Raw genomic sequence first — 14,203 nt, forward strand, 5'->3', positions numbered from 1 at the left:
GGAGCCTTTAGATAGCAACAGTTTTGCATTTATAATTCAGACTTGCAAAGCACAGAAAAATATTTGTTTATGCTGTCCAACAGAACACAAAACCACAGTGATCCTTATCGCATTTATTTTACGTTAAAGCTTAAAGTTACAAGTAATTAGTACAATACAAAAGTGAAAAATAACAGAAAAATATAGAGAAACCCTCTTATACAAAACTATTTTCCCCAAATAATCAAAAACAATAAGAGGAATGCCTTTTAACACATTGTTGGCAGTGTAAAAACTGTTTGGTCAGCGGGGACATCAACATGACGTTTACATGCAAACGTGAGAACTCACATTCACTTCCTTTTATGAAAAAGGTCCAAAAGGGGAAGAAAAAAAAAAAAAAAAAAAATTTGTTCTCATTACATCTATTTACTGTGTGACTACTCAAGTAACACTAACTTATAACATCAGACACTTGTCTTTTTTTTTCCTGTAATAAAATCTATACTAAAAGACTGTTCAGGGGATGATCCAGCCAGCCCCTCATCTACCAAATCTAACTGATAACTAAAAGTAAATGTTCCCAACAACAGGCGAAACAAAAAGAGTGACGGTGAAAACTGATACATCTGCATTTATTTAAAAAAATAAAATAAAAAAATAAAAAAAGCCCCACTAAAGAATGATCAGTTAATACCATGGGTTAGTTCTGTTTTACACAAACACGATTACATATTGCATATGAATCAAGGTTGCGCAGAGGTGGTTGCATTTCCCAGACAATCATGCAAAAAAAATATATATATATATATATATTTTTTTTTTTTTTAAATGACATTGTGCGACAGGACTGTGGCACAGTAATACAGCAACATCAGAGGCAAATTCCATTCAAGTTTTCCAAGCCTAGCTTTGAACTTTATTTAAATAAATGGCAGTGACTCGTTATGACAAGGATCATTCTTAATCTCATGCTGAACGGCTCTAACCCAATTACCAACATAGGGTTGTTTTTTTCAAAAACTTTTTTTTTTTTTTTTTTTTTTTTTTTAAAAGAAAAGAAAAACATAACTGAACACAAGAGTATGTCAGTCTACACTGACTGATCAGGCAGTACAGTTTCAGGAACCGTTTAACTGAGGCAGGATGGCAACCTGAAACCTGAAACCTGAAAGAAACCTGAAGGCTGAGACAAAAACGTGACGTTTGCTTTCGAAATTGAGGTGATGGGCATCTTAGTCGCTGTCACTCCTCTCTCCTCTCTGCAGCAGCCTCTTTCCACTGGAGGGCACAGGAACCTCATGCTTCACTGAGACCTTTGACTTGCTTTTGCTGCAGAGAGAAAGCAGGGTTATAAAATGATGCAACATATTTAGGACCAATGTACATCCCAGTGCACTCATCCAAGCTGCTAAACCGAAAGCATAACTTCCACTTTGAATACCCAAAAGGTTACAGGTAGCACAAACACAAAACCATGGCATGGCCAATTAAATAGCCCATGTTAATTTACTCTATGCTACCTTTGGGTATTCAACACTGGATGCTTCATTTTTGTTTTCATCTCAAAGCACTGAGCTGCATCTGTATAACCCTGAAGTTGCTGCCTGTAAGGAGTTTGTTTTAAATTAGAGCCCTCATGCAGCCATTTCTGATCTCTACATTAACCGTGGACACGGGTTGTCACCCTATACTTACACACCTGATATAATACTGGGATTCACCCTACGTTGTAGCAATGCCACGTTTACAGTAGTTTAAAAGTGCTCACATCAAACAATGTGAAACCAGAGGGTCAACTTTGTTTTCATACAACATGAAAAACAGACACCCGGACCATCAAGACGACACGGCTAATTTATTACAAAAGCTATGTTTCGCTATAGTGTGATCATCATAAACAATACGTAATGTGGAGCTATGCTGGTATGTGCTTCAGTTTACAGGCTGTGCAGCATGGTTAACAACCACACACAGCGACCTCTAGTGTCAGGATTAGGAGACTCCAGGTTTTGATGAAAACAGGATAAATTCTACTACAGTGAAGGCCAAAGGCACACCTGACAACTGGAACCAGCTGAGACCGACTCCCTGTTGTTGTCAGTCTACAGTAGCTGCTGTCATATCCAATAAAAGTTTCCAGGGTGCCTCCTACCTGTCCTTGTCAAGCAGCTCCAAACCGTCATTGATCTTCTTCAACATCTCGTAACGCTCACGCCCACGAACCTGCGGCAGAAATTAGAGGAAAGTCATGAAATTGAAAGGCTGAGAGAGAATTTCAGTGTACTTGTATGCATATTTACTTACAGGGAGGAGAAAAACCTCCTTGTCGTCCTCCTCAGCACTGGAGGTACATTTGGACTTCTTTGTGGATGTGGTGTCAGGAGGTGGTGCGCTCTCTGGTTAGGAGATATAAATAAATAAATCAGTGAGGTCAGGAAGAAAACTAAACAAAAACTGAAACCAGCATAAACGTACTTCTTTTTTTCGTCTCTTTGGTGCCGCTCTCCTTCTTCTGTTTATTGTCCTCCTCAGTTTTACGGTCCCTGCCTGGACAAGCGCAGACGCGCACCTCGAAGCACCTCCGGCCCAAAACCAGCCCCCTAGAGAAGCACATGCAATGCAGTAAGGGTCAAACGGCTTTTCTGTGCTGCACAAACAAACTGCAAGATGAGACTTTTCTTGAGCAGTTCTAAAGATAAAATAGGCCAAAAACCAAGATGACCTGTTAAACAACATCACCATAGAAATGGTTTGTGCTGCGCTTCTGGCCACACGAGAGAGAAAACTGACTTACTCTGGAGTCTCCAGGGTCAGGATGGTGAGGATAGGTCTGCGGTTCATCCCGCCCATGCAGGAGCTGTTGCACATGAAGCTCAGCAGGATAGTGGTCATCTCTGAGCCCAACTGAAACAGGAAAAGCATAAATATTAAAATGTACTGCTGGCTCACGCAACTACAGTTAAAAGGTAATATGATACACATCCAAGGAGGAAAAAAAAAAAAAAAAAAAAAAAAAAAAAAAAACTTTTCTGCGCCGTTCTTTCCAAAGTAAAAAAAGAAAGACTACATTTTTTATATTATAAAAGTACAACTTATTATATATCAAGTTATCGCAAGATCATAAAAATGAAGTCTCTTTTTTGGATGATTGATTATTATATGTTATCTGTATGAAACTCCACTGAAGAAATGCACACCTGTATAAAAGTGAACGCATTCAACCTATGTGTAAATCGTACCCCTTCCCTGAACTGTGTGGGGGTGTGTTCATGTGGAGAAGAAAAATGTCTGGAGCTCTTGCAGCACTTCATCCATCCACTGACAAATTTAATGAGACCGATGGAGGAAACATGAATGGGTACAAATCAAAGTTGTGTAGAAAAAGCGGAGATGTGCACCTCAGAGTGAACACAGTTGGGCAGTCATACCTGTGGAGGCTCATATGGTACAGTCACACTCTGTCTCTTTGTGTGTAGATCTTCAAAATACTGAGCCCTCTGATTGCCCTCCACTCTGATCAGATGGCTGCGATGCTCCACAGCTGAATAGACTACAGATTAAAACAAATTGAAATAGTCAGGGATGCACCAACAGTTAGGCAAGACTACATTTACTGTGTAGTCTGTGTTAGTTTTGCATTAGTTAATTATTTAAATATTGTGTGATGACAATTGCAAAGGCTCGTTTGTAATAAATGAAGGGTTTTTTTTGGACTCCTAAATAATTTGAAATTTGCCACATTGTTGTCTTGGCATCATCCTTAATGTTCAGATTCAATGCATCCCTTCAATCCACCTCCAACTCTTCTGCTCACAGTCATATTATTTCAACCAATTTGCTTTTTTTCCTCCCCCCCAAAAAATGCTGTAAAGTGTCCCTTACGGTCCTCGTTCTGGTGATGGGGACATCTGCGAACAACATCAGCCACGTGCTCCGTCTTCTTGTACACGGCAGTAGCCCTGAGTACAGCACCCTGAGGAGGCTCCTTGCTCACCAGCACCTCAATGGGACTGGTCTTTGCCAGCTGACAGTACAGTTTGTTGAGCACCTCTGAGTACTTCAGAAAAAAATAAAAATAAAAAGTTTTGTTAATAACATTTTTTGGATTCAAATGCTCACCAAAGACCCCAAAAAATTGTTTAAATCTTTAATCTCAAACAGAGCCAAATTGTTCAACTAGTCCAGGGGTCGGCAACCTGCGGCTCTTTAGTCCTTATGGTGCGGCTCCGCGTGGTTTGGGAAAATAAATTAGAAGTATTTAGCTGAAGTGTATTTTATTTATGTTAGTTCTTTTTTGTAGTTCTAAATTGGAAGATTGTGATATTGAAATAAAAAAAATAAAATTATATTCTATTATTTTTTCATTGCTCAAAATAAGAGTCGCACTCGCAGAGGCCGGTGTACCCGCCGAAACGCCGTGCATTTATCGAGACTTTCAACCCCAGGTAGGCCAGTTATGAATCTTCGGATCCACATTGTCAGCAGCTATTCTAAAACAAACACCGCTCACGCCTCACAGATGACAGCTTACAGTCCTGCGTAAAGATGAAAGTGACTTCGCACAGCCCCGATTTGCAGACGCTGTGCGCAGAGGTTCAGGAGCAGAAGTCCCATTGTAAACGTATCACAGCAGACCCGACGATGTTTGCATGAAAACGCTTTTCAGCATCTCTTTATCGACCACTTTTCACACACAGTTGCTGACGTATACAGGCGGCTGTAGCTTTTCAGCTCACAGCCCGACACACACCAACACAACAGCATAGATAGCACAGATGTAAAAGCGGCGAGGCGTGATTGCGGGTGCCGCTCAGGTGCATCCGCCTCCCTGCAGCGGCACTGCAGACCACGCCCCGCCACACACATTAACCAGGTAAAATACATATTTAGGCAGAATTTTGCAAATATCTATTTTTCATTTTTTAGCAGCATAGTGCTTCCCCCCCCCCCAATTATTTTTTTAAAAGTCAGGTCAAGGCTCCAAAAGCGATATAAGGGTGGCGGCTCACAACAGTTTTTCTTTGCTACATGGATCATTTTAGTTCAGCTTTCCTTTTGTTATATTTCTTTAAAAGTTCAAAATGTGTTAATTACATAAATAAAATGTAACTTTGGTCGTGTCCAAATTCATGGGCTGCATCCTCCTGAGGCTGCATTTGTAGACCGATTACGTCACAGCGACGCACCGAAGGCTGTCCAGATTCGTAGACTCCTCCGACAAATGAGTCCTCCTTTTCCCCGAATTTGAAGGATGGATCGGGTGTGTCCTTCGTGGCCTACCATATCCCAGAATTCATAGCGCGGCCCAGCCAAACTCCAGTTTCCAATAATGGCAGCCGCTACTAAGTTTTAAAATTACTCATACTAATCTTTCTGGGTCACAAAATAAACTTTTAACATATTTTCAGGCGAGAAAGTAGCTGTGTAAACATCAAATATCTGCTCGGTTTATCAAGATATCGCATATTTGCAAAAGTGCTTCGACGTTTTCGGAGACGTCTGCTACCCACCAGCTCGATAGCTAGCCGGGAGCTCGAGGGCCACTGAAGCCACCGAGAACGGCACAACTCCCGGCACATCATTTTCAGATCGCCGCGGACTTTCGCTACTCGGGTTAAACGTAATACATAAGTCACTTAGACAACCTAAAAATGTGTTTTGTTTGTTTGTGAGTAAATCGGTTTGGCTGAGATTAAAGTTATTAGATTAGATAAAATAAAACTTTATTAATCCCCCGGGTGGGTTCCTCCTTGGTTTTCACACAGCTGACTAAACGTCAAAACAGAAAACTGATTAAACAGAAGTATGAGACGGTCGAGAATTTATGCCAGCATCCTGTTATATTTTAGATAGCAAGGAGCAGACGGCTGAGTTTATTAAACTCCACCGAGACAGCGGTGACGCTAATCAGGAGGCTAGACCGTCCAATTTCCCCAACTGTTTACTTCCGGCCTACCCGACCTTCTGAGGACCCGGCCCACGTAGACCACGAAGGCTGGGTCCTCAGGAGGATCCAGCCCATGAATTTGGACATGACCTTTCTCTGTAGCACTTCATGGATTTCATAAGCAACACACCTTAGTTGTTCACACAAAGCATAAAGGTAAAAAACATTATATACAGTTTTATCTTCATTTTAGATGTCAAAAAGTATTTGCGGCTCGCAGTGTTTTCTTTTGCGTGGAAACAGACTCCAAATGGCTCTTTCGGTGTTAAAGGTTGCTGACCCCTGAACTAGTCTTTCGACTCTAAAACAAAATAATCCAAAATTAAATACATTAACTTTTCTAAGCAGCAAAGCAAAATGAACCAGAATAAAATTTTAACCCTTTCTGTTCTGAGGGTGCAGGAACATGTCCCGTCATGTCAGAGCAGTGCTTTGCAAGCAGAAGGCCCTTCTCCTGCAGACCAGAGCAAGTGGTGGGGGTGGCGGGGGATTACACTGCAGAGCACCCTAACTTTAACTGAGCTAGCCAACTACATTGCACTACATGGTGAGTCACTGAAAACTTCAACACTATTGGCTCTTCAAATGCAGCAACTGACTGTGGAAGTTAAATTTCAGCGAATCGTCACAATGAAAAAGATTCCACATGAATGGCACAATGACCGATACCAAAGAATGGATTTTTAATAAAAAAAGGTAAGATGTTTTTTTCTTCATCTTAAAATCAAGGGATAACTTAAAAGCAGTGACTTTACCAATTTAAGACCTTTTCATTAACAAGCCTCCACATTTTAAACTCTATATGAGAGTTTAACTTGTTTTATTAAATTAAAACAGTTATAAAACAAATAAAATATGCCCTTCTGCATTCAAAAAAAAAAAAAAAAAAAAAAAAAAAAACCCCACACAAAACTAAGTTCAGCAACTGCTGCCTAAACTAAAAGCAGCTCTCAAAGTCTTCTTTATCTGTGAGGAAAGCCTCAGAAAGCAGCTTTCTGCTCCATGTCATGTTTGGTTGCAGAATAATCGATTGAGAGCACCTTCAAACTTTACATATATAATGCGTCTTGGTTTAATTACTTGGATTCAGTTAAAATGCCCATCATATTAAAATTCCTGGTGAAATTTCTGGTCGTTTGTTTTATACCAATTAAAACAGATGTAAGACAAATAACATTTATCATCCTGTTTAAGAAAAAACAAAACAAAAAAAAACACAAGTACAGTTATAAGATTTTCCGAGGTCAGATGAACCATAACTTACAGTTGAGGTCACCGATTTTGCCGTTCCAGACTTTTGGAATCTGAGCTGAAACCCACATTCACCAGGGTAATCTGTTGTGACTGGAACAGTGGAGGCTGGAGGTGTAACACCATCTTTTTGCAAAGCATCATTTGGCAGCTCAAAGAGCTTTTCATCGAAGTGTTCAGCTAATTGCTGATCATTGATCAGCTGAAAACAGACAAAGGGAAGTCAGTTTGCTTCCAAGAATAAACATGCATGTTGAAGTCACAGGAATCTCGACAAATCTTTAAAGATGCTATTCTGCATAAGGTCGGGTAATCACACCTGAAACATATCCATGGTGCCATCTGGCCTCCAGGTTTCATCGTGACCTGTTGTACTGCTGTTCACAGCGGAAATAGTGTCCAAACTGACAGACAGAGATTCAGCCACACTGTAGGAGTAATAATTGCATTTAAAAATAATAATAATAAAATTAATGGAATCTGGAATGAAGACTTTACTCACGGTAGCTGGTCCCACAGCTCTTTAAATGAATCCTGGCTGAAGGGTAGATTCTGGCTCAGCTGTAAATCCTCAAAGCCCTGCTCTGCCATAGTTTCTCCCCCTCCTTTCCCAGTGGTGAAGCAGGCAGGCTGTGGATATCAACAGGAAATGAGCACGGGAGATTAAGTTAATGGAGGTATGCAACAACTCACATCTCCTACAAAGTCTTAATTTAATAGTTTTCCCACAATTTTAATGAAAACAAACTAAATATAGCATTCGTTCGACTTTTTTAGAAAAAAAAAAACCACAACACTTTCGCTTTATTATTGTTATTATGCATTTATTTATTTGTTGTGGTCGAAAAAAAGAAAAACAAAAGCCGTAGAAAGAGCAGAGAAAAGCAGTCGTAAACAAAGATCGCCGTAAAAACAGTTTCTGCGCACAGGAAATGAGTTCAAAACAAGCAGACCTTTGACTCGAAGAGCTGCTGACTAGCCAAGTCAACTACGGTTAGCTTAAAAATAAATAGATTTTATAAAAGCAAGAATAATAAGAGAATTGTTCCTTAATAGCGCTTTTAAAGATCATTTAAAGACTAGGCCAACTTCTGCCTTTGCGGCCCAAACAGCCACTATGATTAGCTACCTTCCAGTAGTAGGCCGACTTTTTAATTGAATGAAGCTAGCTCGTCGTTTCACGTATGGCCACCGTGTCGACGTCTCAACAGTAATAACACCGCGTACACACTAATTTCGAGTCAAAACGTACCCCGAAGTAAATAAACACTGTGCATCCACAGCCCGACTCACATTTATAGGTTGAGGTTGCCGAACTGCGTTAGCATGACTAGCTAGTTACGCTAGCGTGACGTTCGGTTAAACGTTAGCTAGCGAAACTGTCGTAAAAACTTCCCCGTCGTATAAATGTCACTCTCGGGGATTTGCTTTAGTGTATGAGGCATGTACGACCACTCGGGTACCTTAAGCGTCCCACTGGTGAGTCACAGGTGACTGCAGAGAGTCAAAACCGCCGACAAGTCAAAATATTTTTCTGCGAACCAAACACGTTGTTGAGGGGATTCCCACAGAAAGAGGAGGAGGGGTATGGCTCTTCTTAAGAGTTAGCTTGTCCAATCGCAGAGCTGCTTTTCTGACAAAACGCAAACGAAGCGATGACGATGTGTTCAAAACTATCGTGAACACGGCACCGTTCGTAGGAAAAGCGATAAACTTGGTCAAAACCTTGACCTTATAATGGAAAAGTGTCAACGCTTTCATTGATGTGATTTGGTTTTCAAGAGAGATCTCAATAAATGTATCTTTAATATATATTTATTTGAATAAATTCCACCAAACACATATTGTACACTAAAATTGCGATTGCAGTGTTTAAATACTTTCCAAAGTTATCCAAATGTAAAGGCTGAGGCTACGCTATGGGCCAATACATTTTCAATTGTCTTGGTTTTAAGGATCATTCCCTTCTCAGTCAGATTTCTCATGTTTTAAGGTTTTCTGATGAGTATTTGAATGTGACATCATGACATCATAATAACAAGGAAAGAGAAACGAGTGGATGTCAAAGTACAGTTTAATGCTATCCGTATGTTCAACTTACAAATAAGAAATACTTTCTTTCTAGTCTAACAAATAAGGAGAGCGTGTTTAGAAGATGGAAGGAACACTCTGAGGAACTGATTAATTAAGAAAGCGAGAGGGAGAGAAAGAGCAGGACAGAAAGAAAGCTACTGAATGAGGAGGTGCAGAGGATTGGTAAGGAGGCAGTGGGGACAGAGGATGAAGAGTGGAAAGGTGGTTGGTCTAGATGACATACACTGTATTGCCCAAAGTATTTACTAACAAGTGGTAAATACACAGAGCAGGGTCAGCAGATACCGAGGCATTAAGTGGGGTTGCCAACTTCCTGTAAAGTCAATCACTACAGAGCTCCAAACTTCATGTGGCCTTCAGATCAGCTCAAAAGATCTTCATGGAATGGGTTTCCACAGCCAAGCAGCTGCATCCCAGCATTACATTACCAAGAGCAAAGTGTTGGATGTAGTGGTGTAAAGTGTGCCACCACTGGACCCTACAGCAGTGGAGATCTGTTCTCTACAGTGACGAATCAAGCTTCTCCATCGTGTAATTTGATGGACAAGTCTGGGTCTGGCGGTTGCCAGGAGAACTGTACTGAGGCACCTCATACAAATACCTAGGTATTGTGATTGATGACCTTTTTTCCTTTAAGCCACACATCAACCATGTATTAAAGAAACTAAGGCTGAAGTTAGGGTTCTTTTTCAGAAACGGATCATGTCTCTTTTTCACCATAAGTTGCTGCCACCTCTCTACCCCTCCTCCTATTGCGGTGACGTAATTTACATGAATGCCTCTGCTCACTCTCTTCATCTGTTGGATTCTGTCTATCATGGAGCATTAAGATTTACAACAGGCTGTAAACCTTTAACACACCACTGTACTCTATATTTTCTGGTTGACTTGTCCTCAATGGCCTTACACAGGATGGTTCATTGGTATCACTTTATCTATAAATCTATTACTGGTTTACTGCCTTATTATTTAACAGAGTACATGTTACGCAAACAGTTTAGTCAATCACTAAACACTGTGCTTTTCAAAAGACGTACAAATGTTTTGGTGAAATCATCACTGTCTCATTGAGTTTCAATGGGACTACCTGTTGCACAAACATGGCATTACATACAGTGTGTTTGCATGTTTCTCATATCCCAGTACATTATTTGTGCTTAAAACACACTGACTACCTGTGTAATTAAAGGTTAAATTTAAAAGAAAACTTATATGACTGTACTGTGCCAAATGTAAAGTTAGTGGAGGAGGGATTATGGTGTGGGGTTGTTTTTCAGGAGTCTTTGGGAACAGTTTGGGGATTGCCCTTTCTTATTCCAACATCACTGCACACCAGTGCATCAAAGAAAGGTCCATAAAGACATGAATGAGATCTTTTGAGGTAACTTGACTGGCCATCACAGAGTTCTGACCTCAGCCTAATTGAACACCTTTGGGGTGAATTGGAGCGGAAACTGTGGGCCAGTGTGTGACCTCACAAATGTACCTCAGGCAGAATGGTCAGAAATTCTCATAAAACAGCCGTAAACCTTGTGGAAAGCCTTTCCAGAAGAACTGAAGCTGTTATAGCTGCAAAAGCTGCAAAAGCTGGGCTGGTCAATTGACTTTTTTACCAGCTTGAAAAACACAGTCTTTTCAAGCAGAGATGTAGTAACTACAGAGGGATAAAGCTGATGAAGGTTAAGAAGTGAGGTGACGATAAGCAGCATGGTTTTATGCTAAGAAGGCTATGATGTTTGCTTTGGTAGTGTTAGTGGTGTTACAGTCACTCCCTCTAGCAGCTCTCCTAATGTTTGAGGGCTTTTTCTCATCCTTTCTGCCTTATTGCCATAGCTGAGATGTGTTGCAGCTCGTTAGCCACTGCATAAAGACTGCCATCTCAAACTGCCTTTTTTTTGTTCCCTGGGATCTGATCTGCAGTGATCTTGTCTGTAAGTGTGTAACCCTGTGTGGCTTGGTGTGACTTATTTGTGGGTAAATCTGTACATTTACAAAGGCAAGTTTATTGGTTCACAGTGGAAGCTCACCTCTGGCCTCACTTCCACGGCTTGAGCCTTTCTCTTGAGTCCACCAATCCGAGTGTTGGTACAAGCTTAAAGATAGTCTTACCTTCACAGGGTTGACTGTGAAGGTAGATTCCCCTCCCTGAGCCTGATTCTTCCAGAGGTTTCTTTCTGTTAAAGGGGAGTTATTACGTCCCACTGTTGCCAAGTGCTTGCTCAAAGCATGTCGTTTGACTGTTGGGGATTTCTCCATATGATTGTAGGGTCTCTAGCTGACAATATAAAGCACCTGAGATGACTGTTGTTGTAATTTGGCACTAAATATATGAACTTGATTTGGGATACTTAGGGTTTTTTTTAACTGACTGGCTCTATATACTGCAAAGTGGTTAACGCATGCTTCAATTATAACCTAAAATGTTAGGGAACTAAATAATTACATATTGGAGAAGTGTGTTTTAAGCATGCGAACACACTGTATGAGATTCCAAATTCATCAGTAACTGCACAGTACTGGATCAAAACAGCTGGCAGTTGTAGTGTTAATAAAGCTACTGTATGCTCCTGCGTGCGTCTGATCGTTACATTCATTGAGGTTTAAACTAGAAACACTATGAAATAATCTCCCTCATAATCTCTCCTAACAGACCCGACGATGTTGCCTCTCATCACCCATCATGGACGCACCTTTGCCAGCGAGACGAACAGCTGCACCGACGGGCCCCTGGGGCTGCTCTCAACCTCTATAGCTGTGCCGGAGGATTTGTGTTACGCCGCGGGACTCTTGCATGATCTGTCAGAGAACGCGCTGAATGTTGGTCGCCGTCAATCTCTCCGAGCGCTCAGTGATTGCTGGTGCCGCTTTGGGGATAGGTGGCCGTTTGACCTTTGAATGAATGCGCTGATGGGGGCCACTGAGTCCACTCTGGATCAGTTCCAGAGAGCATATAGATACAACAGTGAGGTCTAATGCAACAGCGCAATGCAGATAGGGAGAAGACTTGTGGAGGATTCATTCACAATGCTGCAGCATATTAACTGTTCTGACTGCGGGCTCTTTCATTAAAGAAAGGTATACACATGGATGAGAGTTACTGTTTCGTTTATAAAACCTCACACTTTTTTTTGCTAATATTTTAATTATAATAATATTATAATAATATTTTTTAATTTTGCTTAGTTGGATGTAATAAATCTTTATCCTTAATCCTTTATGTAATACAACATCGGGGTTGTTAAAGTGTACTTAAATCTATTTTTGCTGATTTGGATCACATTCTTTCTACCCCAGGACGGTGACACGTAAAAAGAGACTACTCAACCAAAACTACATGCGTGGTATGTGAACGATAAACTCTATCGCTGACGTTTGTTTCCAGTCTTTTTAAAATCATGACTTCCAGATTTTTTTATCCCAAGAAATAAAACGAATGTTGTAAAACGAATGCAAATGTTGTTGCCTGTCACACACCTGTCATTCAATCAGCAGCTCTATTTGCAGTAGCATGATTTTGAACCAGGTGACCTCACCAACCACTCTCTCTCTCTCTTTCTCTCTCTCACACACACACACACACACACCCATACATGCCTGTGCATGCATAAATAGGTCACGACAAGGAGGAACAGTATTTACACACTGGGTTAGTTGGCTGTGTCACGTGGTGTTTGAGTGCGTGTTTGTGGTTGTGCGACTTTTTTTCGGTTGGATAACAGTAAAACACACACGCAGGTGACACTGTGACATTAAAAACGTTAACTCCTCGGCGCTTCGCTGAGTCTGTGAGGTGTGTTTGTACCGATTTGCCAGTCTTCAGCCTTCCTCGCTCACTCCAAATGAATTCATGTGATACTTTTTGGCTCTGTAATATCATCATCTTAATCCCCCCCGGTTGCGTACATAAACCCCTTAACTGTGCTGGAAGAGGCTCTACGCCACTATTCCGATGGTGTAAAGTTTCTCTGCATTTAGTCAGAGTCGCACATGACTGTGCTTGGGGCCCTGGCTTTGGATGAGGGGTGTCGGGTTCTCCCACTGTTTGAGGGCAGCAAAAGGCAAAGGAGAGGGCAGCATGCTCTGACCAGAGAGTGGTGTGAGGTGGGGGTGTGTCTGCGAGGGGTGGTCATGACTCATTTCATTGGGAGATCTAGAGTAGGTTTTTTTTTCTCCCACTGAGCTTGCTTGCAGGATCTCCATTCCTCCCGCCCAATGCAAAACCCTCCCACAACACACTCCCTAATCTACGCCTCTGGTCCCTCCCCAAACTTTCCCCCTGACCACACCTACTGTACACTCCTAACTCAGGTGGCAGGGCCCAATTTTAGGGCCCACCTGTTGCCTGCTGGAAGAGGATTTAGCTTTGTTGTGTGCAACAGAGAAGGGAGGAAGGGGGGTTAAATGAGGCTGATGACCTCTTTGGCATGTGATCTGAAATAGAAAGGGATTTGTATCTGTTGGGAAGGCAGACAATGGCGACCACAGCGGCAAAGACGAGCCCCCTTTTCACTTCCCATTAGGGAAGTTGAGTCATAATGGCGGACTCCGACTTTTAGGTCACCTGACATTTAACATCTCCACAACTGTGTGTCCTCCATTTGCAGGTCCAGAAATGAGGTGATTAACCTTGAGCTGTCAGTGATAAGGGAGAAGCATCTTTGCACATGCTTTGCAGATTGAGTTTATCGTTCTTTGTGGGGGGTGGGGATCTATGGCCATTACGTAACAAAGCTCATGAAAACGGTCCAAAATGAGACCAAATTTGGGCCTCTGCGTCGCTCTGGCTTACGGCTCCAGAGAATGATAAATTATTGTTGATTTAAACAGGAATCTGAAAATGTAATCACACCTTTTGTTATTTAATTCTTCATCTCTTAGCACCATAATAAAAACCAGACACCTCTTCTAAATAACCCCACCCCCACCCTC

At 41.4% G+C, this 14,203-nt stretch overlaps 1 protein-coding gene and 1 long non-coding RNA gene across 5 annotated transcripts; one reads left to right on the forward strand and one right to left on the reverse strand.

Moving 5' to 3' along the window:
- Positions 1–98: 98 nt before the first annotated feature.
- On the reverse strand, positions 99–8,775 carry tp53 (tumor protein p53). 3 transcript variants are annotated; one of them, XM_086282084.1, is made up of 11 exons: positions 8,644–8,775; positions 7,683–7,810; positions 7,500–7,584; positions 7,194–7,382; positions 3,865–4,039; positions 3,411–3,532; positions 2,777–2,886; positions 2,458–2,582; positions 2,287–2,378; positions 2,135–2,205; positions 99–1,311 (listed from the first exon to the last, which is right to left on the reverse strand). In XM_086282084.1, exons 2-11 carry the CDS (start codon positions 7,769–7,771, stop codon positions 1,215–1,217), a joined length of 1,155 nt encoding a protein of 384 aa, XP_086138210.1. In that variant the 5' UTR covers positions 7,772–7,810; positions 8,644–8,775; the 3' UTR covers positions 99–1,214. The 3 variants fall into 3 exon arrangements, with proteins under 3 accessions (XP_086138210.1, XP_086138198.1, XP_086138206.1); XM_086282072.1 differs by having other exon boundaries at positions 7,500–7,608; XM_086282080.1 differs by lacking the exon at positions 8,644–8,775 and adding an exon at positions 8,474–8,623 and having other exon boundaries at positions 7,500–7,608.
- On the forward strand, positions 7,725–14,164 carry LOC147335784 (uncharacterized). Of its 2 annotated transcripts, XR_015127100.1 has the most exons (3): positions 7,725–7,857; positions 11,925–12,349; positions 12,569–14,164. It is a non-coding gene; the product is annotated as an uncharacterized LOC147335784 (long non-coding RNA). The 2 variants fall into 2 exon arrangements; XR_015127099.1 differs by lacking the exon at positions 12,569–14,164 and having other exon boundaries at positions 11,925–12,362.
- The last annotated feature ends 39 nt before the right edge of the window (positions 14,165–14,203 follow it).

The sequence above is a fragment of the Aulonocara sp. 'chitande type north' Nkhata Bay genome, linkage group LG3 (genome assembly GCF_057382095.1).
Source record: "Aulonocara sp. 'chitande type north' Nkhata Bay isolate Kocher_YH1m ecotype deep benthic linkage group LG3, A_spYH_male_GT1.1, whole genome shotgun sequence".
NCBI lineage: Eukaryota > Metazoa > Chordata > Actinopteri > Cichliformes > Cichlidae > Aulonocara > Aulonocara sp. 'chitande type north' Nkhata Bay.